General features: G+C 45.6%; 2 protein-coding genes across 7 annotated transcripts in view; one reads left to right on the top strand and one right to left on the bottom strand.

The window, feature by feature from the left end:
- The window catches only part of Angel1 (angel homolog 1), a 45,697-nt gene extending 28,235 nt beyond the window's left edge, over positions 1 to 17,462 (bottom strand). Inside the window, exon 1 of the mRNA XM_090344553.1 lies at positions 17,373 to 17,462. Coding sequence (XP_090200679.1) covers positions 17,373 to 17,402 — 30 coding nt within the window. The 5' untranslated portion in view covers positions 17,403 to 17,462. The remainder of the gene's footprint in view (positions 1 to 17,372) is intronic.
- On the top strand, positions 61 to 23,575 carry Lrrc74a (leucine rich repeat containing 74A). 6 transcript variants are annotated; one of them, XM_090344561.1, is made up of 15 exons: positions 61 to 184; positions 1,859 to 1,987; positions 4,239 to 4,411; positions 6,811 to 6,918; positions 8,141 to 8,237; positions 10,879 to 10,928; positions 12,102 to 12,183; positions 12,728 to 12,813; positions 13,301 to 13,495; positions 14,219 to 14,314; positions 18,387 to 18,533; positions 19,693 to 19,800; positions 20,533 to 20,615; positions 20,788 to 20,918; positions 22,171 to 23,575. In XM_090344561.1, the coding sequence occupies exons 1-14, from the start codon at positions 148 to 150 to the stop codon at positions 20,798 to 20,800; spliced, it is 1,404 nt and encodes a 467-aa protein (XP_090200687.1). In that variant the 5' UTR covers positions 61 to 147; the 3' UTR covers positions 20,801 to 20,918; positions 22,171 to 23,575. The 6 variants fall into 6 exon arrangements, with proteins under 6 accessions (XP_090200687.1, XP_090200686.1, XP_090200689.1 ...); XM_090344560.1 differs by lacking the exon at positions 20,788 to 20,918; XM_090344565.1 differs by lacking the exons at positions 61 to 184; positions 20,788 to 20,918 and adding an exon at positions 2,657 to 2,860 and having other exon boundaries at positions 1,925 to 1,987.
- Positions 23,576 to 25,486: the final 1,911 nt, after the last annotated feature.

Raw genomic sequence — 25,486 nt, forward strand, 5'->3', positions numbered from 1 at the left:
AAATATAGGTGCAAGCTCCCCTGGGACTTGCCTATGCCAGGGCAATATACACAGTGTAAGACAGAGCTGAGTGGACAAGTGTGCTGCTTAGGGAAGCAGTCTCGAGGTGGCAAGAAGTTGACATCAGCCCTCTAGAGTCCTGGCAGCATGGACGATGAGGAATCTATTGAGTCCAAGACACAAGGTGAAAGGGTATCCTATCTCCAGTCCCTGGGCCCTTCTGGGCTGTGGGAAATAGCACCCAACGATAACATGGATTCCCCTCAAATCCTTTTTCAATCTGCCCGGTTCCTTCTAGAATTGGGATGATGTGTTATACCGACTTGGGCTCCAGGGTCTACAGACAATAGGATACTGTGTTGAAGCTGGCTCATATTGGCTCTAGCCAACCATCCTTTCCATTCTATGGGCTGTTTGGTGTCATATTTCTAGTTAGAAGGCAGCCATGTTGGGAATATTACAGCATATGAACTGGCTGACACTGTAAGTCAGGATATGTGTGTGTTTGTTGAACATTTACCAGTGTGTCATTAGTTTAGAGAATGCTATTCTAAACTTGTTCGACTTTTTTTTCATGGCCCTAGGCAACAATTTAACAGCTCAGAAGGTGCTTTAAGTCTTCTGACCATCAGGCCTCCACCGGTCATGTCTTTGTGTTACACAAACTTTGTCTCACTGGGGCCAGGAGTTTGGCCTAGTAGTGGAGAACCGGGTTTGATTCTTCCATACCACATACACAGAAAAAGCCAGAAGTGGTGCTATGGCTCAAGTGGTAGAGCTCTAGCCTTGAGAAAACCCGAGAACCAGTGCTCAGGCCCTGAGTTCAAGCACCAGGACTGACAAAACAAAAACAAAAACAAAACTTTGTCTTACACGGGGTGGGGGGAGTGTATAAAATAGGAGCCCAGGTCTATGAACAAGGACCAACAGAGGTATTTGTGGTACTAGTAGGAGTCCTACTATCCTAGAACTTGGCTGGTCAAAACTACAGATACCCAGCCCACCTGATGGCCAGGCTGGAAAGCACAGCACTACTTCCTGATAACACCAGACTCCTACAGAACATAGAGGGTTGACCACTGAGCCTTGTGAGCAGCTTCCAGAAACCCACCCTGGTCCCAGATCAGTGGCCCTGGAGACAAACCACTAGCAAGTTGAAGGGACACTGTGAGGAAAGTTCTGCTCCTCCCACCAGTACCTGAAGAAACCAGACTACAGTGCTTAATTATAACAACTTCAAACCAGGGAATCAATCTATTCAAGCCTCTTTTGCCTGCTCATACAAACAATATGGGATTGGAAGAAGCAAGGTCCAATTCTTAGAAATCAAATTGCGTTCTCCTATTCCCTGCAACAGATCCTAGACCATTTTGCTTCACAGCTGACCCCCCGTCACCACTTACCCAGCCCTTTCCCCTTCCCCATCAACTCCTGGGCACCATCTACAATGAGCAAGCTGGGCTTTGGGTCACGTCCTTTACCTGAAAGAGTAAGAGTGGGCAGTTAAAACCACCCAAGCAAATGAAAAGGCACATGTGTGACCAGGGAGTTCACCAAGACCATCCAGCAAGGAAGGGGCAGGAACAGCCAGTGCCCAGGGGACACTTGGAAGTATTTGTGCCAGGATTCTACCAACAACTGTTCAGCCCCAAGGCAGCACTGGCTACTTGTTAGAACGAAGGCCTGCTAGAATGGAGTTACCTAGCAGCATGGGAGGCTGTCATTCAATGCTGTGGGGACAATGGCTACAGCCAGGACCTGGGAAGCTGAGAGGAGTAGAGGCCATGGGAACTTAGTGGCAGATGGCCCTTCTCCCTCCCAACAGAAGCCAGAAGATGTTGTTTTGTTTTTCTTGCAGTTGACACTCTATCGGAGTTAGCACCTCACAGCAGTGATGACATGCTCTACTGTGAAGCCGAAACACCTACCACTGTCGAAAAAGAGAAGACCACCCAGGAGGACTCAGAAACAGACCTGGAAATTGAAGGTGAGGTGGGTATTTTAGGAGAGAGTGGCTGGAGAAAGCTAGCTCTGCCAAGTGGGCTACCCTACATGCAGGACGGGACAGAAAAGCTATGCTTAGTTCTACAGCACCTTCTCCAGGCTGGATAGGAGACAGCGGGTGCTATGCCAGGCTACGGTCTACCTTTTGAACAGCACCCACATCAACTTCTGGAAGCTGAACAAACATGCAAAGGGGTTTCTGGCCATTAAATGTTTCCCTATGAGCCAGGTGCTATAATCCTAGCTACGCAGGAGGCTGAGATCTGAGGATCCTGGTTCAAAGCCAGCTTAAGCAGAAAAGTCTGTAAGACTCTTACCTTCAGTTAACCACCAGAAAACCAGAGTGGAGCTGTGGCTCAAAGTGATAGAGTACTAGTCTTGAGCAAAAGAGCCCAGGGGTGGCACCTAGGCTCTGAGTTCAAGCCCCCTGACAGAGAGAGGGAGAGAGGGGGAGAGAGAGAGAGAGAGACAGAGACAGAGACAGAGACAGAGAGACAGAGACAGACAGAGACAGAGACAGACAGAGAGTCAGACAGAGAGACAGAAACAGAGAGACAGACAGAGAGTCAGACAGAGAGACAGAGACAAAGACAGACAGACAGACAGATGTACATTCTATCCTAAGCAGACAGTGGGGCCTCATCTGTTCTAGCTTCTAGTGCCTCTGTGCTGGTGCCAAGCTGCTATCAGGACAGGAAGAGCTTCCTGGGAAGAGTGTCAAGCTGATGGAGGCTCCCCATGAGGGAGATGGAAGCAGGGTTTGCTGTTTCCTGAACAACAGTGATTCTCTCATCCAGAACAACTGTGCACCTAGAGAACATTTGGCAAGCTAGGCACTGGAGATTACTGGGATATGGTATGTGCAAGCCAGGAAATCCTACTAAAACCTCTTCAATGTACAGAACAGCCCCTTACAACAGAGAAGACTTTGGCTCGAAATATCAGTAGTGTAGAAGACTGGGGAACCTGCTAGGCAGCCATTCTAGAGAAGGCAAGTTTGTGGCTGTGATCCTTCCCTGGGAAGCTGTCCATTTCCTAACAGAGCTCCATTGTCTGCCTTAGAAATGCCTGGGGTGGGTTGTCCAAAGGCCCTGGGACCCAAAGGAAAATCAAATGCAGTTTAAATGCCAGCTGGCCATAGGAGGCCATGCCACCAAGCAGACTTGTCTAATGAGGGCACTGGTGTGAGGGAAGAACAGTGCCTGCTGACGATGAGCCAAGCTGATCTAAGGAATAAAGGGCCCAAAGATTGGAATGGCAGCAAAGTCCACAGGTCTGTGAGCATCTTATCATTGATCAGCTATGTAAGCAGATATGGCAGATGAGAAAAGCGCACTCAGAAACAAAACTGCTTGTTTCTCACTAGTTTCTCGGTCTTTCTGACTTGTGTTGATTTGCCATTTTGAGTTGTTCTTCTGTCCTACTTGGGCCTTCTTCTAGTTGACCTATCTCAAAATCCTGTCAAAGTTTTATTGGTGGCATAGTGATAGTGGAAATTCATTTTGGGCCTTGTGCTTGCAAGGCAGGCATTTTGCCACTTGAACCATGCCTTTAAGCCCTTTTTTGCATTGGTTATTTGAAAATAACCAAGATTTAAGAATCAGGCCCAAGATTCTTAAGAATCTCATTTTATGCCTGGGCTGAGCTCCAACTACTTGCCCTTCCCTGTGTCACTGGGGCTCACGGACATGTACTATTGTACATAGCCTTTGCTTGAAACAGTCTCTCAAATATGTATGGCCTCATAGCATCTATCTCCCAGTCTCTGCCTCCTAAACAGCTAGGATTACAGGCTTGAGACACTGTGCCTAGCTCATGGCTCATAGATTTTAATGGTGTCAGTGACAATAAAATTGAAATGAGCATGCTCAGAACCATCAAAAGCTGCTGATTGCTTCCAGGATTGTTCCAAAGTGGGCAAGGGAATGAGTCATATTCCTGATGACTACCCACTAGATAGGTCCAGCCTGGGAAGTCTGGGTAAGAATAAACTGCTCACCTCTTCTAAGAAGACCAGGGGCCTAAAACCCCAGTCCTCCTTTCTCTAACCCAAAGGGAGATAATCATTTGTGGCAATCTGGAGTTAAAGTCTCCCTCTCCAACCACAGGCTGACTTTGGGCCTAGAGTTAGCTTCTATCCAGCTTGCACAGGGATAGATATCTGGCAGTGGGGAGTCCAGTCAAAAGTGGAACTCGAGAAATAAGGCAGAGATTTTATATGTGTTTCTCTGCAGATACTGAGAGGTACTACACCACTGGACAGAAAGAGCTGTACCTGGAAGCCTGCAAACTTATGGGAGTTGTGCCTGCCTCCTACTTCATACGCAACATGGAGGAGTCCCACATGAATCTCAACCACCATGGGCTGGGCCCCAAGGGTACCAAGGCCATTGCTATAGCCCTGGTGGTGAGCATGCCGGGGGAGGAGGGTGGGCACAGAGGCTTATCAAGGTGGCAAGCCTTTCCCAGGGCCCCTTCTTTTTGGATCTTAAACAGCAACCTTTATACATAACCTTTAAACACTGGGCTTTAAACCCTGCCAGTTGCCTTTTCCTTTTAGCTCCCAGAAAGAGTTGCTAAGCATTTGCATCTTGAAGTCTGTGCTTTTTTTAAAGTATTATCCTTGAAAAATGGCTGGATTAGAATTAGGCCCAAGATTTAAATTCAGCACACAGTGCAAAATGCAAACCTGAGTCTCTATTTCAAAGCTCCCCTTTACTATAAATAGGTCTGCTACTGAGCCTTTCCATTCAATGTCTTCCTTTTACAATATCATAATTTTCAAAGACCACATTGTAGAATTCTACAGGAATGTTATAATTTGGCATGGCATGACCAAACAATCATTTGAACTTGAATATGTAATAGCTTTATATATATACAAAAACTTGTTCTTAGCACAGAGAACTTAACAATTACACATGTGAGTACATAACTGTTCATTTAGGAAGGTAAAGCCCTGATGGAGAGGGAGCAAAAGCTAGGCAAAGTCATGAAAGACCAGGGCCAAGAAGGTATATGCAGCTCAGTTCAATGATGCAGGAGTCTAAGAGGATGATAACGAAGGAACTGATTCTGTGCTTTGATACTTATCCAATTGGGAAATGAATGACACCATTCAAAAGTCTTGTAATACACCATTCTGGTTTGGGCTGGAATGTAATCACAGTCAGAATACATTTTGACAGTGACTCCTCAGGGTATATGATAAATACTGTTCATTTGAGTTGCCCAGGCTCTACTTGGCATAAAACAACATCTGTGGGCAATGCTAGGGGTTATTTTTCCCTCACATGCTCATTCTTCCTGAAAAAAAATACATAGCAGTGTTTGTGTTTAGCATATATGCATGGAGTAGTACTGTTTTCTGGGGGAGGAAAGTGCAGAGAGGGAATGAGACCATCCTGGAACTTATTGAGGGCTCAGTGGTTGATGAAGTGTTAGGGTACCACTATCTCATGAGCTTTGTGGGAATAATAGGAAACAGTGAAATCCTCTCAAGACTTGGATACTGTGTCTCCATAATAATGGAGGAGGCAAGTTATTTTCTCCTCTGATTTCCTGGATCATTCATTTAGCAATTTGCCATGTGATAGTCTAATGAGATCAACTCTTTTGCTGCTGTTATTGTTTCTGACTGTTCAGCTATTCACAGATGTGTTTCCCCAGCTTGGTGAGAAGCTGACTGTATAGGTCCTGTTTATCCCTGACTTTACCCCCACTATACCCTCTGTTCCTCATTTCCCTGACTGGCAGCACAGAGAGCACCAAGTAGGGTAGATACAGGCCCAGGAGATAAATGGGGATATTTTGGTGAGAACTCCTGCTTCACATTACAAAGCACTGTCCCCAGGATCACTCTGGAAGTGGTAATGACTTGTGTGCTAGATATTGATAAGCAATACCCCGTCTGCAAGGCAATGGGGCCATCTTCCTTGTCTTTACGCATGACTGAATTTGGCCCACCCCACTAAGTCCAGATCCTTCCACAGTCCTGAGGCTGCCTTCTATGAAAAGAGTATCAGGTAAGGCCAAGACCAAACTGGAAGAAAAGGTAGGAAAACAAATGAACACTTCAGAGGAGCTCCTTGCAAACATCTTCATATTTCAGTTCCTTTAGGAGGTATACCATATTTCCCTTAAGCTCATAGTAGGTAACAGTCCTTTCTTGGGGGTTGGGGGGGGCACTGTAAAAAAAAATACTGTTTGGCTCTTCCTTGTCCCCTTGTTTACACTTTACTCCTCTAATAGAACTAACAACCCTTATCTAAATTCTTCCAGCTTCTAGCAAAATTCAGTGACATACCCTGTGTTATTTTCTCCTGTCCTCTCCACTCCTTTAGAATTTCTAGTCTGCACCTCTATGCAGTCCATTGTCCATTGTTATAATGAAACACCTGAGGTTGAGTAGGTTTATTTTTTTAAAGAAGATTATTGGGCACAGTAGTTTCAAGAGCATGGCTCAGGCATCAGCTTGGCTCTAGGGAAGGCCTTATGGCAGGCAGCATCAACACACTGGAACTGTGTGTGACAAGACAGGAAGCCAGAGAGAAATGGGAAGAGCCAGTAATGACTTCCATTAGGCCCCACCTCTGAATGGTCCCCATTTCACATCACCACACAGGGGACCTTGGGGAACAATCTACTCTTGAACCATAACACCCTCTCGGGTGACTGGAATGCTCAAGAGAGGGGGCAAGTTGAAGACCAGAAAACCACTAGGTCACCAATCAGTTCTGTGTCTTTCTCTCCCCTCTCTCCCACTTCACCTACCCCACCCCCCACCCTGCCTTGTGGTGGCTGAAGTCTAACACCGCCATCATCAAGCTAGAACTGGAAGATAACTCCATCATGGAAGAGGGTGTTCTCAGCCTGGTGGAAATGCTGCATGAGAACTACTATCTCCAGGAGCTGGTACTGTGCTCCTACCACATAACCAACCCAGAAGTCACCCAAACTAAGCCAGATGCCCCTACCTAGAATCAGGTGACCTGGCTGTCTAGACAAACATCAGAGGCTGGAGGGGGACGGTGTTCTCTGTGGCTAGAAGGAAATCTAAAGACTTTAGAAGTACATAAACAGATAAGTTTACCTCTGCATATTTGCCTTAAGATAAATTTTCTTAAAAGAAATAAAGGCATGAAGCCAGGTGTAGTGGCTCACGCCTGTAATCCTAGCTACTCAGGAGGCTGAGATCTGAGGATCCTGGTTCAATGCTAGCCCGGACACTCAAGTCTGTGAGACTCTCATCTCCAATTAACCACTAGAAAACTAGAAGTGGCTCTGTAGCTCAAGGGGTAGGGTGGTAGTCTTGAGCTGAAGAGTTCAGGGAACAGCGCCCAGGTCCAGAATTCAAGTCTCTCCACAGACAACGAAAGAAATAGAAAGAGAGAGGTGGGGGAGGGAGAGGGAGAAGGAGAGAAGGAGAGAGGGAGAGAGGGAGAGAGGGGAAAGGCATGAATGAACTTCATCAAACAGGATGTGCTGGTGACAGGTGGTAGTGAAAGCTGTACAATAGGAATCTTGTCAGTACCACTGAACTGTGTATCTAAAACTGGTTAGGCTGGGAAATTATATATGTATATTGCCAACATTAAAAAAAACTGAGATGGGTACCTGTTGCTCATGTCTCTATGCCTAGCTACTCAGATGGCTGAGGGAGATCTGACTTCTGGACTTGCAGGTAGCCTGCAAGTCTGAAACTCTTATCTCCAATTAACCACCAGAAAACTGGAATGGAGCTGTTTCAACGTGGTAAAGAGCTAGCCTTGAGAGAAAAAGAAAGAAAGGAAAAAGCTGAGTTCAAGTGTAAATAGAATTCACACTGATTATTTACTCCAAACTCATTTTTTTCTACTTGTTTCATGGCAAATTCTTCATATAAAGCTGCCCTGTTTCAAAACAAAAGAGTCTCAGAATCAAGGAGATGAGAGTTACTGAAGTCAACTTCAGAGGAAAATAGAGACCTGTTGGGAAGTCTAGGGGAAGCAGGGACCAGGTTTCCTCGGTCCAGCATCCTTCTCACTAAGCCTCACCCTGCTCCTCTGCCCCACCCTGACTCTAGAAAGTCCCCCACATACACCTCAATAGTTAGGAGGGCAATGCTTACATACCTAAACATGAATTTGCCTTTTAGAATATTTCCAACAATAAGATTGGCTTGGAAGGGGCCAGGATCATCTCTGATTTCCTCCAGGGAAACACCTCTTCACTCTTGAAACTGAAGCTTTCAGGTGAGCCCATGGAAGGGGTGGGAAGATCGCATTGGGAATAAAGGGAGAGGAGAAGAAGAACAGAAAGAACCTTAAATCTAGTTAAGGCAGACCAACTCCTTTCATCCTTCTCCCTCCATGATCATGGCAGCTTCCTGCTTTCCTGATGAGGCTTCCCTCATGCGGCTGACAGCACCTTGCCCTCTGCTTAAATCTAGTTAAGGCAGACCAACTCCTTTCATCCTTCTCCGTCCATGATCATGGCAGCTTCCTGCTTTCCTGATGAGGCTTCCCTCATGCGGCTGACAGCACCTTGCCCTCTGCTTAAACATCTCCACTCCCAGATGCCTTGGATGGCTCTCCCTCTCCACTCAAATGTCGTCATCTTTGAGATCCAAGGAGAGGACCAAACAGCAGCATTCTACCACCATGACTCTCTAGCCTGTTTCTCCCACTGGCTTAACCATATTTATGCTTGATCTCCTATACCTATTTTCAATTAGCTTATTAACTATCTCCTACTGGAGGGAAAAGGCCACTTGGTAATTTAGTTCCATAGACCTGGCATCTACAGGATTCCAGACCCTACTCAAGAAATGAACATAAAGAAATAGTCCTATGCTGGTAAGAACAAGGCTCCTTCAGAGGAATAACCCCTTGAGCCAGGCTGTCTGTGGTTCCCACACACATAGGATCCACGGCAGACAATTCCTAACCACCAACTGTAAAGCAAAGAGGTGAACACTAATGGGAGTCATCAAACGCAAAAAGTTAAGAATGGGCCCTCAAGAACTTGTGTACAGAATTGCTAAATGCAGATGATAAACAGTGTGGTCACATAATTTACCACCCTCACTGAACAGGGAAGCCACTATGAACTGGAACTTTGGGGAAATTGTGACATCTTGTACCCAGCTAGGAAACATGTTTAATATGATGAAGAACATAATATGTGAGTGCAAACAAAAGAATAAATAACTGCATTTTAAAAGACCTCTTCTTCCTATAAGAACATCAAGAAATGAAATATAGGTAATCCCTGAAATTAAAGAGTCAGTAGATAAATTTAATGATGCATTAAATAACAGGTGAAAAGAATTAGTAAAAGTCTATTTTGCATGACAGAATGAGAAAAATGTACAGGATATAAAAGAGCAAAGGATATAAAAGAGCAAAGAATATAAAAGAAGGAACGGAGTCAGAGTAGTTAATAGTTCCAAAAGCAGAAGGGAAAGAGTGTTTCTTGGATTGTTGAATTCTCTGATGGAAGAAGCCTTTTTCCTTTGTTTGTTTGTTTGTTTGTTTTTGTCAGTCTCAGGGCTTGAACTCTGGGCCTGGGTACTGTCTCTAAGCTCTTTAGCTCAAAGCTAACATTCACCACTCGAGCCACAGCATCACTTCCAGTTTCTGGTGGTTAATAAGAGATAAGAGTCTCACAAACTTTTGTGCCCAGGATGGCTTTGAACCATGATCATCAGATCACAACACAGCAGGTCTATTTTAAATTTAAAAAAAAAAATGTAAGTAAAAGAGATCCACATCCAGGCTCTGGTGTAATCCTTCCTACTCAGGAGACTGATATCTGAGGATTGTGGTTCAAAGCTAGCCTGGGCAAGAATGTTTATGAAATTTTTATGTCCAATTAACCACTAAAAAGCCAGAAGTGAAGCTGTGGTTTGAGTGGCAGAACACCAGCCTTGTGCAAAAAAGCTCAAGGACAGCACCCAGGCCCTGAGTTTAAGCCCCAGGATTGACACACACACAAAGAGAAGTCCAAAAATCTAACTCTGGACTCCAGTGGCTCATGCCTAGAATCCTAGCTACTCAGGAGATTAGGATCTGAAGATCACAATTCAAAGTTAGCCCAAGTGAGAAAGAAAACTCTTAGTTCCGATTAACCAGCAAAAAGCTTGAAATGGCTCAAGTTGTGCTAGCCTTGAGCAAAAAATGCCAAGTGGAAGTACAAAGCTGCTAATTTAAGCCTTAGTACATACAGCCAAAAATAAATTATATTAAATTAAATGTTTAAAATACTACTTATTTGGCACATATTCAATGAGTATTAATCACTATGTTATTCGTTACACTCCCATGTTAGTATTAAAATTATTTTAAATGTAATTCCACTCTTTTTTTTTTCTTTTTTGGCCAGTCCTGTGGCTTGAACTTGGGGCCTAGGCACTGTACCTGAGCTTCTCAGGCTCAAGACTAGTCTTCTACTACTTGAATCACAGAGCCTCTTCAGGCCTTTTCTGAGTAGTTAATAGACATAAGAGTCTCACAGGCTGGCTTTGAACCATGATCCTCAGATCTCAGTATCCTGAGTAGCTAAGATTACAGGTGTGAGCCATCAACACCCGGTTTGTGTTTCCATTTTTATTTCCTCTTTCATGAAATGTCAATTGTCATACAGGTTGTAGTACTAGCTGTACTTTTATATACTTTTCAGTTTTTCGTTCTTTGGCAATACTAGTTCTTCAGCACTCTGTTCTCACTAGGCAGACATACCTAGCTACTTTTGCCATACTCTTTACATATTTGCTCTAAGAGGTGCTTGTCATCTGTTGTATGTTTGACTGCTCTGAAGGGGTGAGGATGGCAGGGCCACAGTATGAGAGGGAAGGGTCTGGAGTTGATTGCTAATACAGCACCATCACTACAGGAAATAACTTCAAGAAAGACTCTGCAGCACTCTTATGCCAAGCCCTGTCGGTAAGTAGCAATGGGTGCAGGTGAGCGGGGTGGGAATGGTCCTGGGAGGCCTGGGTGACAGGGAAAAACTGCTCTAGTGTAGTGAACATAGCCATTTACATGGTTTGGGGAGCTAATGAACATTTTGCTGCTGCCCACCCCAGTACAAGCTGCAGCAAGTGGTAGAGCTTTTAGAATGGCACTAAATTCTCCCAGGCCATTAATAGTTAAACAAACAAGATAATAATAAAAAACTGTTTTGCTTCTAAAAACTCTAACCCACACAGTTTTTGGTGCCTAGAACCTTTATCACACTGCCCTGAAATTAAATTTTTTCCATCAGAAAACAAAAAATAAACTCTCTTGCAAGGTGTAGTAGTACACACCTGTAATCCCAGGGCTCAAAAATCTGAGGCAGGAAGACCTTGAGTTCAAGGCCAGGCTGAGCTACACAATGAAGCCTTGTCTCCAAAAACCAAAAAATTAATTGATTGGTTTAAAATAAAACTCTTCCGGGTTCAATTCCTCAGTACCACATACATAGAAAAAAGCCAGAAATGGTGCTGAGGCTCAAGTGGTAGAGCTCTAGCCTTGAGAAAGTCCAAGGACAGTGCTCAGGCCCTGAGTTCAGGCCCCAGGACTGGGGGAAAAAAAAGCCTCAGCTGGGCACTGGTAGCTCATGCCTGTAATCCTAGCTATTCAGGAGGTTGAGATTTGAGAATCATGGTTCAAAGCAAGCCCAGGGCAGGAAAGGCCATGAGATTCTTCAATTAAACACCTAAAAAACCAGTAGGAGAACTATGGCTTAAAGAGATAGAGCCCTGAGCAAAAGAGCCCAGGGACAGGGGCTGGGAGTTTGGCCTAGTGGTAGAGTGCTTGCCTAGCATGCATGAAGGCCCAGGTTAGATTCCTCCGTACCACATACATAGAAAAAAGCCAGAAGTGATGCTAAAGCTCAAGTGGTAGAGCTCTAGCCTTGAGAAAGTCCAAGGACAGTGCTCAGGCCCTGAGCTCAAGTCCAGGACTGGCAAAAAAAAAAAAAAGCTCAGGGACAGAGCCCAGGCTTCAGCTTCAAGCCCCACACCAACAAAAATAAATTTAAAAAATGAAATAATACTTTATCATTTGTTCTTTTAGTCCAATTACCAAATTAGGACATTGTCTCAAATAAAACTTTATCATTTGTTCTTTTAGTCCAATTACCGAATTAGGACATTGTCTCTCAGTCACAATGAATTCTCTGATACAGCAGGAGAATACCTGGGACAAATGCTAGGTAGGTCTCTATGGGGGAAGGGACTGGCCAAAGGTGGTGGGGTGAATAGGAAGGAAAACTTTTTATGGGAGATGAATCTCCCTTTAGGTGCATGTAGTTCTGAATGTTCTGATTTTAGAAGTGGTGGCACGCTTTGCCCTTCCTCTGTGAATCACAAATCTTTATTAAGTGAATACTTGTAGGTGAGTTATCATTGATCCAAGTACGTACTCCTTCCATATTCTGTACTGTCTTCTTAAGGTGTGTGATGGGGTATTATAATAGGAAAGTATACATGATCCTATAACCTTGACTAAATACATGACACCAATGCACTTTAACACTTGTAATGGAAAATTGGGGTTATTTTACTTCATTCTTCGCAGCACTGGGGATCCTCTTGCAATTTTGTGTTTAAATGAATAACTGAAAAAGTTATCTCATGAGTGTTTCACTTTCCATGCCCACTGATTGCTCTTAGGCCTCAATTCCATGGCTTTATTAACTCTGATGCTAGGTTCCTTGGGATGTGAAGGATGCTAAGCTGAGCCCTTGCCCATTCCAGGCTTCAATGTAGGGCTCCAGTCGCTGGATCTAAGCTGGAATCACTTCCACACACAGGGAGCTACAGCCTTGTGCAATGGACTCCGGGTAAGAGTCCGTGAGTGGCGTGTTAAGCCCATGTGAGGTGAGGTCAGCCAGGGCTTCCCTTCCCGCCATCCTGAATCTCTTTCTCATGGAAACCATTATGAAGGGATTCTGAGCCTGTACCAAATGCTTTTGAGTTCTTGGGTTCCTTCCATAATTCTTGCATGTGCCTTATTTCTTTGTATATATTCTACCTGCTGAGGGCTGAGTGACGTTTGGGGGCCCTTCAAGAGGGAAAATCACTTATGGGGTAGAGAGACCAAAATCTAGATGGGACAAGTTTCAAGAGTACTTGAGATTCCAAGCTTGAGACTCATAAGTCCAGCAAGGAGGGATGTGAAGTGATAGGGCAAATCTGTCTCTCCAGGAGACCACTGGGCTCTGGGGGACCACTGAAAGGGGGCTAAATGCCAGCAAGGGCTAGAAGGTGAGTACTTATCTGGGTGAGACTTACACGACCCTGATCATGGTACTTTTCCCTTCCCTGGAGATGAATGTAACCCTGAAGGCACTGGATCTCTCCATGAATGGCCTTGGGAACGAAGGGGCCCTGGCCCTAGGGGAGGTTCTCAAACTCAATAGCTGCCTGTGCTACTTGGATGTCAGCAGTAACAACATCAATAATGAAGGGGCCAATCGGATCAGCAAGGGCCTGGAATTCAATGAAACACTCCAAGTGCTGAAGGTAGTCTTCCTGGGCTGGGATAGCAGTGTGTGTGTGTGTGTGTGTGTGTGTGTGTGTGTGTGTGTGTGTGTCCACATCATGTCTATGTGTCAGTGCATGTCTCTGCGCCCATGTGTGTATCCATCATAGACGTCAGTGTATGTGTATAAATGTTTATGTATGTCCATGTGTGTCTGTATGTATGTCTATCTCTGTGTGTCCAAGTGTATTTGTATGTCCCTGTGTGCATGTATTTTTGTCTGTCTGTCTGTTAGAGTGAGGGCAGCAGGGTGGCAGGGCTGGACACCATTGGAGAGAATTATTGAGTCCTCCATCTTCTGCTCCTCTGCACTCTAGATCAATGCCACCTCAGAACCATGGTGTGGCAGCCATCTAACTAATGATGGATGGATGGATGGATGGATGGATGGTATGAGGCATGGATTGGAAAGGTGGGTGGGTGAGAAAGATGAAAAGGGGGAGGTAGGGCTATATAGATGAGAGAATACATGGATAAGGTAGTGGATGAGACATAAGAAAGGATAGATTCCTGAATGAATAAGTGGATGGATGGACAGATATGGATGAGAAAGAAGCTAGAGGGGTAAATGGAAATAGGTACTGCTAGGAAAGTCTAGAAAGGAGACAGTGGTTTGATTTGATGAAACAAAATGAAAATTCTGCCCTGAGCCTGTCTCTCTGTCTCATTTCCATCCCTCTTTTGTCCTGCCCCTCTTCTCATAGCTTTTCCTGAACCCTATAAATATGGAAGGCGCAGTTGTACTTATCCTGTCCATCAAGAGGAATCCCAAATCCAAGATGGAAGAGCTTGACATTGCTGTAAGTAATTAATGGTAGTTAATTGTACCAGCTATCATGCCCATTCAGTGCCACTAGCACCAATGGCTCAGACCGGTATAGTCCTCACACAAGTACAACACAAAAAGACTCTCCTTTTGATATCGCTACCATCTCTAGAAAGGTCCTTTCTGAATGAATAGCCATTTAGCCAGTAACATCTCAGTGAAATAAGTTACCAGAAATAATTTATGCAACACATAAACCTGAGAAAAGGTAGAAGGGCTCAAAAAAAGAATTGGTTTGCTGTCAGCTTTATTAATGAATGAAGTAAATGGCATAATATTCCATAATCACAGGAATTCCTAGGAAACAACAAAGGTATTTTCATTATATAACATGGCATGTTGTATTCAGAAGAGTATTTGCAAAAGGAAAATCCAACTCCTGCAAGGGATTCTCACCTGAATCCTCAGACACCAACAATAGTCTATACTTGTCTACAGTTTGATGCTCTCTGGATTTAAGATCCTAGCTCTTTTAATGCTACTCTAGCAAGTAGGGAGAAAACCATATTCTGTCCTAGGACTGCTATAACAAAGTATCACAAACCAGAGGCTTAAGCAATAAAATGCATTGGGCATCCAAGACAAGGTCATCCAACAGACCCAGTTCCTTCCGAAGGGGCTGCCAGCAAGGGAAATCCATTCCACATTCCTCGCTTGAGTGGTAGCTGGCAGACTGGTGTTCCTTGGGTTGTTCCTCGGTCTTTTTATGTCTTTCTTCTCTGTGTACATATCTGTATCCACCCCCAATTTTTTTTGGGGGGGGGATTGTGGGGCTTCAACTCAGGGCCTGAGCACTGTTCCTGAGCTCTTTTGCTCAAGGGAAGCACTCTACCACTTTGAGCCACTATGTCACTTCTTGTTTTCTGTTGGTTATTTGGAGATAAGAGTCTCACAGATTTTCTTACCCAGGCTGGTTTCAAACCACGATCCTCATATCTCAGCCTCCCAAGCAGCTAGGATTACAGATGTGAGCCATCAGTACCCAGCTCAAAATTTCCTTTTAAAAAAACTAGTACTGGGGTTTAAATCAAGGCCTCATGTTTGTTAGGCAAGCACTCTAATACTTGAGCCTTATCCCCAATCCTTAATGTTTTAGGGGATTTTTGTTGTGGTTTTATTTATGCTGGTTCTAGAGCTTCAACTCAGGACTGGGTGCTGTCTCCTGGCATTTTTGCTCAAGGTTAGCACTCTACCAGTTAAGCTACAGCTTTCTGGTGGTTAATTCAGACTTCTCTGTCCAGGCTGGTATTAAACCACAAACCTCAGTAAAAATCTCAGCTCATATTGTTCAAAAACAAATATACTCTTTATCTGATCTGTGTAACTGTAACACCTCTGTACATCCTCTTTGTAATAACAGTATTTTTTTAAATCTCAGCTCCTCAGAAACTAGGATTACATATCTAGCACCAACTTTGTTTATTTATTTATTTTTGTCAGTGCTGGAGCTTGAACTCAGTGCCTGTACATTGTCCCTGAGCTTCTTTTGCTCAAGGCTAACTCGATCACTTGAGCCACAGCACCACTTCCAGTGGTTTTTTTGTTTATGTAGTACTGAGGAATTGAACCTAGGGCTTCATGTATGCTAGATAAGCACTCCACTGCTAAGCCACATTCCCAGACCCTAGTTTATTTTGTTGTTGTTGTTGTTTTGACTAAGGCCTCCTGACTTTTCCTAGGATGGCTTCAGACCATGTCCCTCCTGTTCACCTCCTGTGTCTGAAGTTTCAGGTGTGCAATTCCCTGTCTGGCCCCTAAATCCTCTTTTCATAAGGATTCAGTCATCTTGAGTTACCCATAACTGATGATCTGATTCAAAAAATTCCACTTCTTTTTGGATGACAAGATGCAAAATTCACGACATAATAAGTACTTTTTCTCATTTTCTATTTTTACCTATAAGGAAACTAAAACACAGAGGTTAGGTAACTTTCCATAGCTACTGCAAAACAATAAAGAGTAATTCCAGGGCTCAGTTGCCTACTTGAGAACAAAGCATGGTGATGCACATCTGTAATCTCAGCTACTCAAGAAATGAAGGCAGTAAGATCAGGAGTACAAGGTCAGCCTGGGCAAAGTAAATAAGACCCTAAGGGCTATGCCCTAGGTTCAATCCCCAATACTACAGAAAAAGAATAACTACATTAAACTCTTTTACATTTTTAAATGCCTTTCAGGATGGCGTTTTGTGAGATGATTGCCTTATCATGTATGTAAGTGATGATATATTGAATATTTAAAGCCAAATGACCTAGAACTAATTAATTAGTAAAACCTGCATTTTTATTGGTCACAACTTAAGAGCAGAACTGCTTTCCTTTCACAGTGTTCCTGCATTCTTTCCTCCCATGCCCTCTTTGCCCTCATACCCAAGTTGTGACTGCATCTAGGATGCGGCCTGAGTGCTGCCTCTGAGTCTCAACCACGGGTCTGATATTGCCATTGCCTCTCACCCACTAGTAGGGTGAAAAGGTGTAGGCCCAGGTTCTTTCTGCTCTACCACTTGAGCCACAACTTTTTGGGAACACTGGAAAAGAAAAGGAGGGGGGGGGGAAGAGGGGAGGGAAGAAGGGGGGAGGAGAAAGAAAGAAAAGGTACCACTTTGGGCCTAGAGAGCACATAAACCTATGACCTGTGACCACACAGCCTCTAAAGTTTCTAAGCCTCTAAGCTTACTATAGCAAATCCCTCTGTTTTCGTTGCTGTAAACAACATGTGAGGCTGGCATTTCTTTGTGAATTGGAGTGTCTGGGGCCCTGCACTGGTGGCTCACACCTACTACCTACCTACCTACCTACCTACTCAGGAGACTTCAGTATGAAGTCAGCCCGGGGAAGACAAATCCGAGAGACTCTCACGTCCAACTAATAACCATCCAAAACCCCAGAGTGGAAATATGGCTCAAGTGGGAGCAGCGCTGCTTTGAGCAGCATCCACATCAGGAGGGCCCTGCGTTCAAGCCCTGCAGTACCCGCAACGGGAAAAAAAAAAAAAAAGGAATTAAAAGTCAATACATATTCTGTTTGGCTCACAGTTCTGGAGATCAAACACCTCAACAGCATGGCACGGGTTCGGACGAGGGCCCGGCACTGTACTCATCACCTGATGGCACAGGGGGCGGAAGTACTCACGGGAGGGAAAGAACTCATGAGACCGGAAGCGGAGCCCAGCCTTGCTCCTTGATAGCCACGCCCCCTCCTGAGTTCCCGCGAGAACTACCTCAGGGCCTTGCTGGGGGCGGGGGGCGGTGCTTGCAATGACCAATCAACTTCCACTAGGCGCCACCTCTGGAAGGGGGACAACAGCACCCTGGGCACTGAGCTTCCAAGCCATGGCCCCTGAGCTGGGGAGGAGGGGGAAACGCAGCCCAAGCCCAGCACTGCCCTTGCCTTGTATTCTGTCAACGACATTGCCGTAACTCTAAGTCAGTACCGGAGTTCCTGCTTTGGTGATGCCATTTCCAGCCCTTAAAGCACGAGTTTAACTCTGAAAAGGCGAAGGATGCTCAGAACCCCAGCTAAAGGAATGACACGGGTGGATGAGAGCTGCAGGGGCGGCCTGACCCTCAAGAAGACATACCGCTCCACTCGTACCCTGTCAGCCAGCTCTGAGAGCACTTCCAGAGGGGAGTCCTCATTCATTTCCAGCTATGACAGGGTGGTTGGAACAAGTACCTCTTTGGAAGCGCCTGCAATAACAAGGACACTCTTGTAGATGTGGACATTCCGGGTATTTAAGGACCAGTTTTCCAACTCCCTACTTGTATCTTGTCTGCTAACTGCAGGCACTTCAGTGGAGCTGAGCTGGCAGCGTGTCACCAACCACTGGCACTCACTGAAAACATCTGATCCAAATAAACCTATCAGCCAAATCTCCAGGTCTTAAACAGCACTTCCGAAGAGCAGCACTGCGGAACAAACCAAGAAAGACAAAAAGTTCCTGTACTTGGCTTGGGCAGGGTGGGGAGAGCCATGTGGTTGGCAAGATGGTGGCACAATGGCAGCTCTCTCATCATAGGCCCTTCTCTCTTTCTCTCCTTGCTGCAGAATGTGCTGGTAACTGAACAGTTCATTCGAGTACTGGATGGGGTGTGTGCCATCCACCCCCAACTGGATGTGATACACAAGACTGTGCAAGGTTTCTCCACCAGGAAAACTTTCTTAAACAATACAAACCCTATGAAAATGATCCAGGTGAGCTCCAACCTTCCTCTTCGAGTTCCCAGGAAGTCCTGGAGTGTCTATACAATCCATTATAACAAAGTTCCCTGTGGGATCCCTCACAACCGTGGGTAATAGTGTGGGGCATCCATCTGAATGAGATTCTTTTCAGATGGGCTGGATGGAGGTGCTGGTGGAGTAGCCAATGACTGTTAAAGGTGTATGACTGGACATGTAGGTTTAGAGGGTTTCCATGTAAAGTGGGAAAAAGAGATGTGGGGAACACAAGCAAGGGATGAAGAACTGAGGACATAACCCAGGAGTCGGACATTGCAAGAATGTCCATCCATATGGAAGGACTCAGCCTGGGGTTTCTGGGAGTAGGACAGGAAAAGAAACAAAAAAATATTTTAAAGGGTCCTAAAAGAATATTATTTAATGACACTGGAAAGATGTTCAAAATATGTTAGTACAGAGCATTTTGTAAAACAGTAGGAACAGTAGGCAGATTGATAGGTGCAGATAAATCCAAGATGGTGGGGTAGATTTATGGGTTAGTTTTCATTTTCTTCTTTTGACTAATCTAAAATTGTCTTCCAGTATGAGCAATATTTTTAAGAAGAAAACAATGAAATATTATCTTTAAAGTTGTCAAACAAAGAGCTTCTCCATATGTGCATTTGTGGTAAATGGAAAAATCCTGAGTGCCTAGAGTTGGTCCAACACATCAAACTTGATGACTGTCATTGAATCTGTGATCTCTGAACCATAAACAGCTGTCCCCCCCTTCCCACATCCCCCAGCATTCCATCTGTACTTGTACTAGTCCTAACAGAGATAGTCTCCAAACCAAATGGCAGACATGGGATGGCAGACCATCAATACCACCCCCTTGATGATGACACCTTAGCAACATCACCTTCTATCTGTTAAGTTAATGGATAAATGGAGTAGGTAGAGCTTCTGGAAGCTCAAGGACCATCATCATGACCTCCATCATACCTGTGCAAGGACCTTGCTCTGAAGCAGCTCTAACTTATGGGGCTTCAAGCCACTGAGTTGCCTTTTCCCATTCCTCTCAGTTTTTCAGGGTCCTGGAGCTTGGGCTACCCTTTGGGGAATGGGAGGAGGCAGGTATGGTAACTGCCATAAGGCCGACTTAGCTCCTGATGTGTCTTGCTTTTCTCCTCAGAGCTACGCAGAGCAGCAGAAAATCACAGTTTTGGAGTTCTTCAAGAGATTGAACTCTACAGGTTCGATGACAATGCCTGTGGGAGAGTTTCGGAAAGCTCTGGTACAGGTGTGCTGGTTGCTGGTGACTACAGGCATGGGGGAAGGGCAGAAATGCATGTATGAACTTCATAAAGCTCCCTGGGATTTGCTACAGGCATTCACCTCATTTGTCTAGACCCAGAAGGGAGCCAGCACCTTCAGCCCCAAGATGAACTATGTTTTATATGATCTGGTCTGAGGCTTCCAATCACCCAAGATGTCTCACATTGCTAGATATTGTGGCGCGAGTCACCCACTTTTCATCTTAGGCCTTTCTCCTAAGTGAAGTGAAGAAAGCAACCACACCCCAGAAAGCCAACATTTCTACTTTGGCTCTACCATATGTCCTGAACTCCCACATTCCCTAGGCCCCTAGAAATGTGTCTATGAAAGCTTGGTCCATAGTGCGAACAGCCTGGGGCCCAGACAGAGATGGAAAGACACTTGTTTTCAGGCCCATGATAGAGAGGTCTGGCTTGCCAGAACTGGCTAGAAGGAGCAAGGATGCCCTTCCTTTGCTGTGAAAGAGAGTTCTGTCACCCTCAGGGGTCACCTTGGGACCCGATCTTCCCCTTAGTTGCTCCCCAGAAAGGGAGAGCCTCTGAGAGTCTGAGAGCCCTTCTGTATAGTGGTACAGTGCCCTCTGAGCCCTCAGTAGCCATCATGATCCCGAGAGGCAATAGGTGTTTATGGGAGGGGGCGGAGTCGCTGGAAATGGGGCAGCAGAGAGCTCTACAACATGCTCCATCCACTTCCTTAGCAAAACAAGGTCCCTATGAACCGTTACCAAGTCAGAGAATTAATAAAGAAGCTGGATGAGAAGAAAGGCATAGTGGACTTCAGGTGAGCTCTGATCTTTCCTGCTCTCTCCAAGGGACCCGGCTGGGTGAGAGGCAGGTCCTGGGGTCATCTCACCTGTATTCTGAGCATTAGAGGACATTGCCTGCAGCCACTAGCTGCCTTCTCCCTGGGTCCCAAGGGCAGTACCACTTTCCGCTTGCCTTCTGCTCCATAGTTCACTCACGTAGCAAGGCTTGAGCCTCGGTATATTCTGATGGCCACTGGGACCAAGGCTGGGACTGAGACCAGAGGAATTCCATCCCTGCCCAGCGGTGTGACAAGGGGAAAACACTCAGGCCCTGACAGGTGAGAGGAGCTATGGCGGTGCATGCCAGGTGCCATTGTAGTCTGGAAGAGGCATCACTGGCGGGGTGGGGGGTAACATTTCTGCTGGGTATAGCAAGATGGGTAGAATGAACAGGAGGACAAAGGAATCCCAAGGATGAGATGTGAGCCAGCATGGTGCTCTGGAGAGCACGGGCATTTGCTCTGCTTTTGAGTAGGGGAGGAGCCAGGCAGGTTTTGACTCAGGCAGGGGAGAGGGGAAACTAGTGACACTAGCGAGACTAGTAACAGTGGTCTTGTCAGCAGAGTCTGAACCGATGTCCAGCACTCACCATTCACCAGGCTGGCTTGGGAGCTGACTTCACCATTGTGCTCTTAGCTGTACTGCCCCGTGTAATGAAGGATGAGACAGAGGTTAGAGATTGTCGAGCAGCTAAGCTCTCCAAGCTGATCCTTGACCTCAGGCCTCTGTGGTTCTAGAATGTTCTATAACCCACCATGCTTTACCAACCTCACTCAGGTGTAAGTGGACAAGGAAAAGGCTGGGTCTGTAAATGAGCACCTCGGTGCCTGGCCTATGTCTCGATTCCTCTCAATTGTTTGTTTTTTAAACTGTAACGTTATTTCATAGAATATCAAACTCATTTTCATGAGATTTAAACTATTTGAATTAATTGAAACTATTCTAATTAATTTAAATAGTTTGCCAAAACAAGTTGTTGTCACAAACATGCTTGCTAAATGCTGTTTATACTTGTACTCTTCTAAAACAAGCTGTTGCTAAGTCAAAGGGTAAGCATATTGTAAAATCATTTACATTCAACCTTTGCTGGCACCAGTTGCACACACCTATAATTCTTATCACCCAGGAGGCAGAGATCGAAGGATCACAGTTTGAAGCCAACCTAGGCAGAAAAGTCTATGTGCCATTTATCTTTCATTAACCAACAAAAAGCTAGAAGTGGAGGTGTAGCTTAAGTAGCAGAGTGCCAGCCTTAAGCAAAAAAGCCAAATGAGAATGAGAGAGCCTGAGTTCAAGCTTCAATACCAACACTAAATCAATCAATCAATCAATCCAACTGAGCCAACTCTCTACCAAAACCCAGGCCAATACTGACCATAACCCACATTCACCAATCTGCCAACATGAGAGCTAATTTCCTAAATGGTGTGTCATTTGAACATGAGCATGTTTCTTGCCCATCAACCATGAGGCTGGATTCACACTCGTCCTCACTCCCTTCCCATTCAAACTTGTTTCTTCACATTTCAGAAACTGTACTGGATTCACCTAGACAGATGTTTAACCAAAGAAGTCTTGGCAAGTGAACGACAATGAAACTAACGAAAGCTCAATGGACAAACATCATGATCAGGGCTGGGCACAAGCAAATAAAATCTGGGTTGGCTTGGCTCTGGGCAGCTCTGGGCTGCTGGCCTGTGCCCTTCACTGACTGGGGACACCTGTGTCTTGTAACCACCAGGGACTTGTGCTGGGTGGTCTCATCAAGAGCCACAAGATGAGCTGGGCATGGAATGGGGTTCCAGGCACCAGGAAAAGAGCCTGTGAGGAGCAGGTCCGGGGGCCAAAGTAATGGGCATGGTCAACCTAAAGTGTCAAAGGGAAAGAATTCTGAGGTGGGAGGCAGTGGCAGAAGGGACAGAGGCTGTGAAAGCAGAGGAGGAGACTAATGGGAACAGGAGATTAAGAGACCCGGCATCAAGCTGTGGCTGGGAACTACCAAGCCACATGACCCTGGGATTGGTCCTCCCACGTGATGAATGGAATGGACAACATAAAGGCTGACTGCTCTGCATTGAAATTTTAAATTCCTTGAGAAACAGTGCCAACAGGAAGAGCTTACAGAAGATGAGGAATCGCTGAGAACAGATACCAGTGGGTGAACAGACCTGACAAAGGGGTTTGATGAATTTCTGCAGTCGCCATTGTAGACCAGCTGGGCAGGCACTGTGTCACACACACCATGATCAGCATGGACAAGGACAGATGACCCACTGTGCACAGAGCTTCCCTGACAAGACTCGACCCTGGCGTGCACACTCCTGAAGTTGAATTTGTATCTATGATGGTGAAATAGGGACTCAGAAGCAAAATTAGGATAACAAAGAAAAAAATAAAGCCATAAGGCTTTATTTAGCTGAAGTTTACATCTGGTAGACACTCGGTGGAAATGCAGAAATGAAGACAGAGGAATTAAGCATTCTGCTGCTAATTTTCCCAGCTAGGAGCAAGCAATGCTGACATTCACACAATGACCGGGTGACCCTGGCTCTATGATCTTAACCACAATTCTCCTCTGCCCCTCAGAGGATTCCCTGGGTCCCTACAGGGAGCCACCCTGAGGGCTTCCTATTGGGAGAAATATATAAATGAATAAAACCTCAGCCTCACTGGACTGGCCAGTGGAAGGGAGGCAGAGGCAGAAGATTAGACCCATCTGGGTGCCCCGAGTGCTTCTGCTTTCTCTCCCACAGTAAAAGGCAAGCCTTTGAAGTCCACAATGTCTTTTCTGTATAATCTACAACACCTTCCAAGTCTAACTGTTGGGACCGGGGTGAGACCCAACCCCACTCAAAGGATTTCACGGACTCAAAGGGGAGGCCTTGAGACATCCAAATGTGCAATTGTATGTGTCTGGATCCATTAAAAATTGTCTTCAGCCCCCACGACGCTTCTGTTTCTCATTTGCATCAAGCTAAAGACAGACACTGTTCTTACAAATCTTTTTGTTTGAGTGGGTTCTGGGGGAAGATGGAGAGCTAAAATCTTCACCACCACCACCTCTGTGACCCTCCAGGACACCCCTTCATACTGACTCCCTCCTTCCAAGTAAGTGAGAGTCCCAAGCCAGCCGGCAGTGACTCTGGATGCCTCCTCAAATGAAGCCTTTCAAAAAGTCTTGTGAGGGCAGAGCTCTGAGCTGTAAGAGAAAAGCTCTTAGACTTGGAGTTGGCCTTGCCTTTTCTCTGATCTCCCACTCTGTAAATCTGAATCCCGACAGTCCAGCAACTTCCTTCAATACCCCAGGTTCTCACAGTGAGTGGCTCTCATAGCCTTAGTGCTGGGTCATGTATTGCTATGACTCAGATGGTCCTACCCAGTCTCAGGATGGGCGCTGGTCACCCCAGGCTGGTCAGTGACTACAGATGAAGGTTCTAATCCAACCCTCAAGATCCTGAGCTAGAGATGGAGTCCCATCACTTGCCCAGTGTTCACTCAGTCATGGCTATCTAAAGGCACACTGCCATCAAGCCTGGGACATTGGGCCTTCCTGAGTCCCTGTTTAGGGAGAGGGGAGTGTTACCTTCTCTCCCGGGTCTTTTTACTGTCTGAGTGTGCACACACACGTGAGTGTGCACGCACCAGTACTGGGGCTTGTACCCCAGGCCTCAGCTGTTGCTTAGCTTTTTCTGCTTAAGGCTGGCACTCTACTATTTCAACCACATCTCCACTTTCAGTCTTTCGCTGGTTAATTGGAAATAAGTGCTTCTTGGATTTGTCTTCCCAGGCTGGCTTTGAACCTCAGTCCTCTCAGCCTCCTGAGTAACTAAGATTAGCCAATGCCTGGCTACCACCTTGCATCATGTGTATCTTCATTTGGCTGCTCTCAGGTTGCACACCCAAGAACAGTGTAGGGCTGGGAATGTGGCTTAGGGGCAGAGTGCCTGCCTAGCATGCATGAAGTCATGGGTTCCATTCCTCAGTACCACAAAAACAGAAAAAGCCAGAGATAGAGCTGTAGCTCAAGTGGTAGAATGCTGGCCTTGAGCTAAACAAGTGCCTAGGCCCTGAGTTCAAGCCCCAGAACTTGACGGGGGGAGGGGAGGAGAAAGCACTGTAATTGTGAGCATAGCACATCCAGTGAGTTGTGCATTGTTCTAGTAAAAACAGCCAAAATGAAGAAATTGCAGTCCCCCTCAAGTTTGTAGCAGACCTGCCAGAAAAAGGTGTCCTGAAGACCCCAACCTGCAGCTATATATGTAGGGCAGTCAAATCTGATGCTACTGGGGTGGGTAACATCACAATGGAATCACATCATTTTCGATTGGTGTTGCCCCAAGGTGGGATGGAATGAGACACCTGTGCCCAATGGCATTTGTGCTTAGAGATGCAGTGTGTACGAAATCAGCTTTCCTACCTGCATCCCTAACCCAGCTGCACCACTCCTGGCTATACTTCTGTTTGACCAGCAGAGGACAGTACAGCCCCACAAGTCCTCCATCTCTGCTTTTCCAGCTGCTGAGGCCCAGTGCAAAAGGCGCAGAAAATGGAAGCAGAAGCACAGAAAATGGAACCAGGACCTGCACTGGCTCAGAAAATCAGATTCTTTACTAGAAAACCTCCTGCCCCCTAAGGCAGCCATGCTCCTGGACTCGGCAACATAAATGTGGAGATGAGGTTCGGGGAGGAGAGAAAGATCACCAGAATCCTTATCCAACCCAGAAAACAGATTCTCTATGGAGAATATAAAGGTTCATACCTGTAATCCTTGTCACTCAGGAGGCTGAGATCTGAGGATCTTGGTTCCAAGCCAGTCCTGTCAGGAAGACGCATGAGACTCTTATCT

Source organism: Megascapheus bottae, chromosome 14 (assembly GCF_031878675.1).
Source record: "Megascapheus bottae isolate mThoBot1 chromosome 14, mThoBot2.hap1, whole genome shotgun sequence".
Lineage (NCBI taxonomy): Eukaryota > Metazoa > Chordata > Mammalia > Rodentia > Geomyidae > Megascapheus > Megascapheus bottae.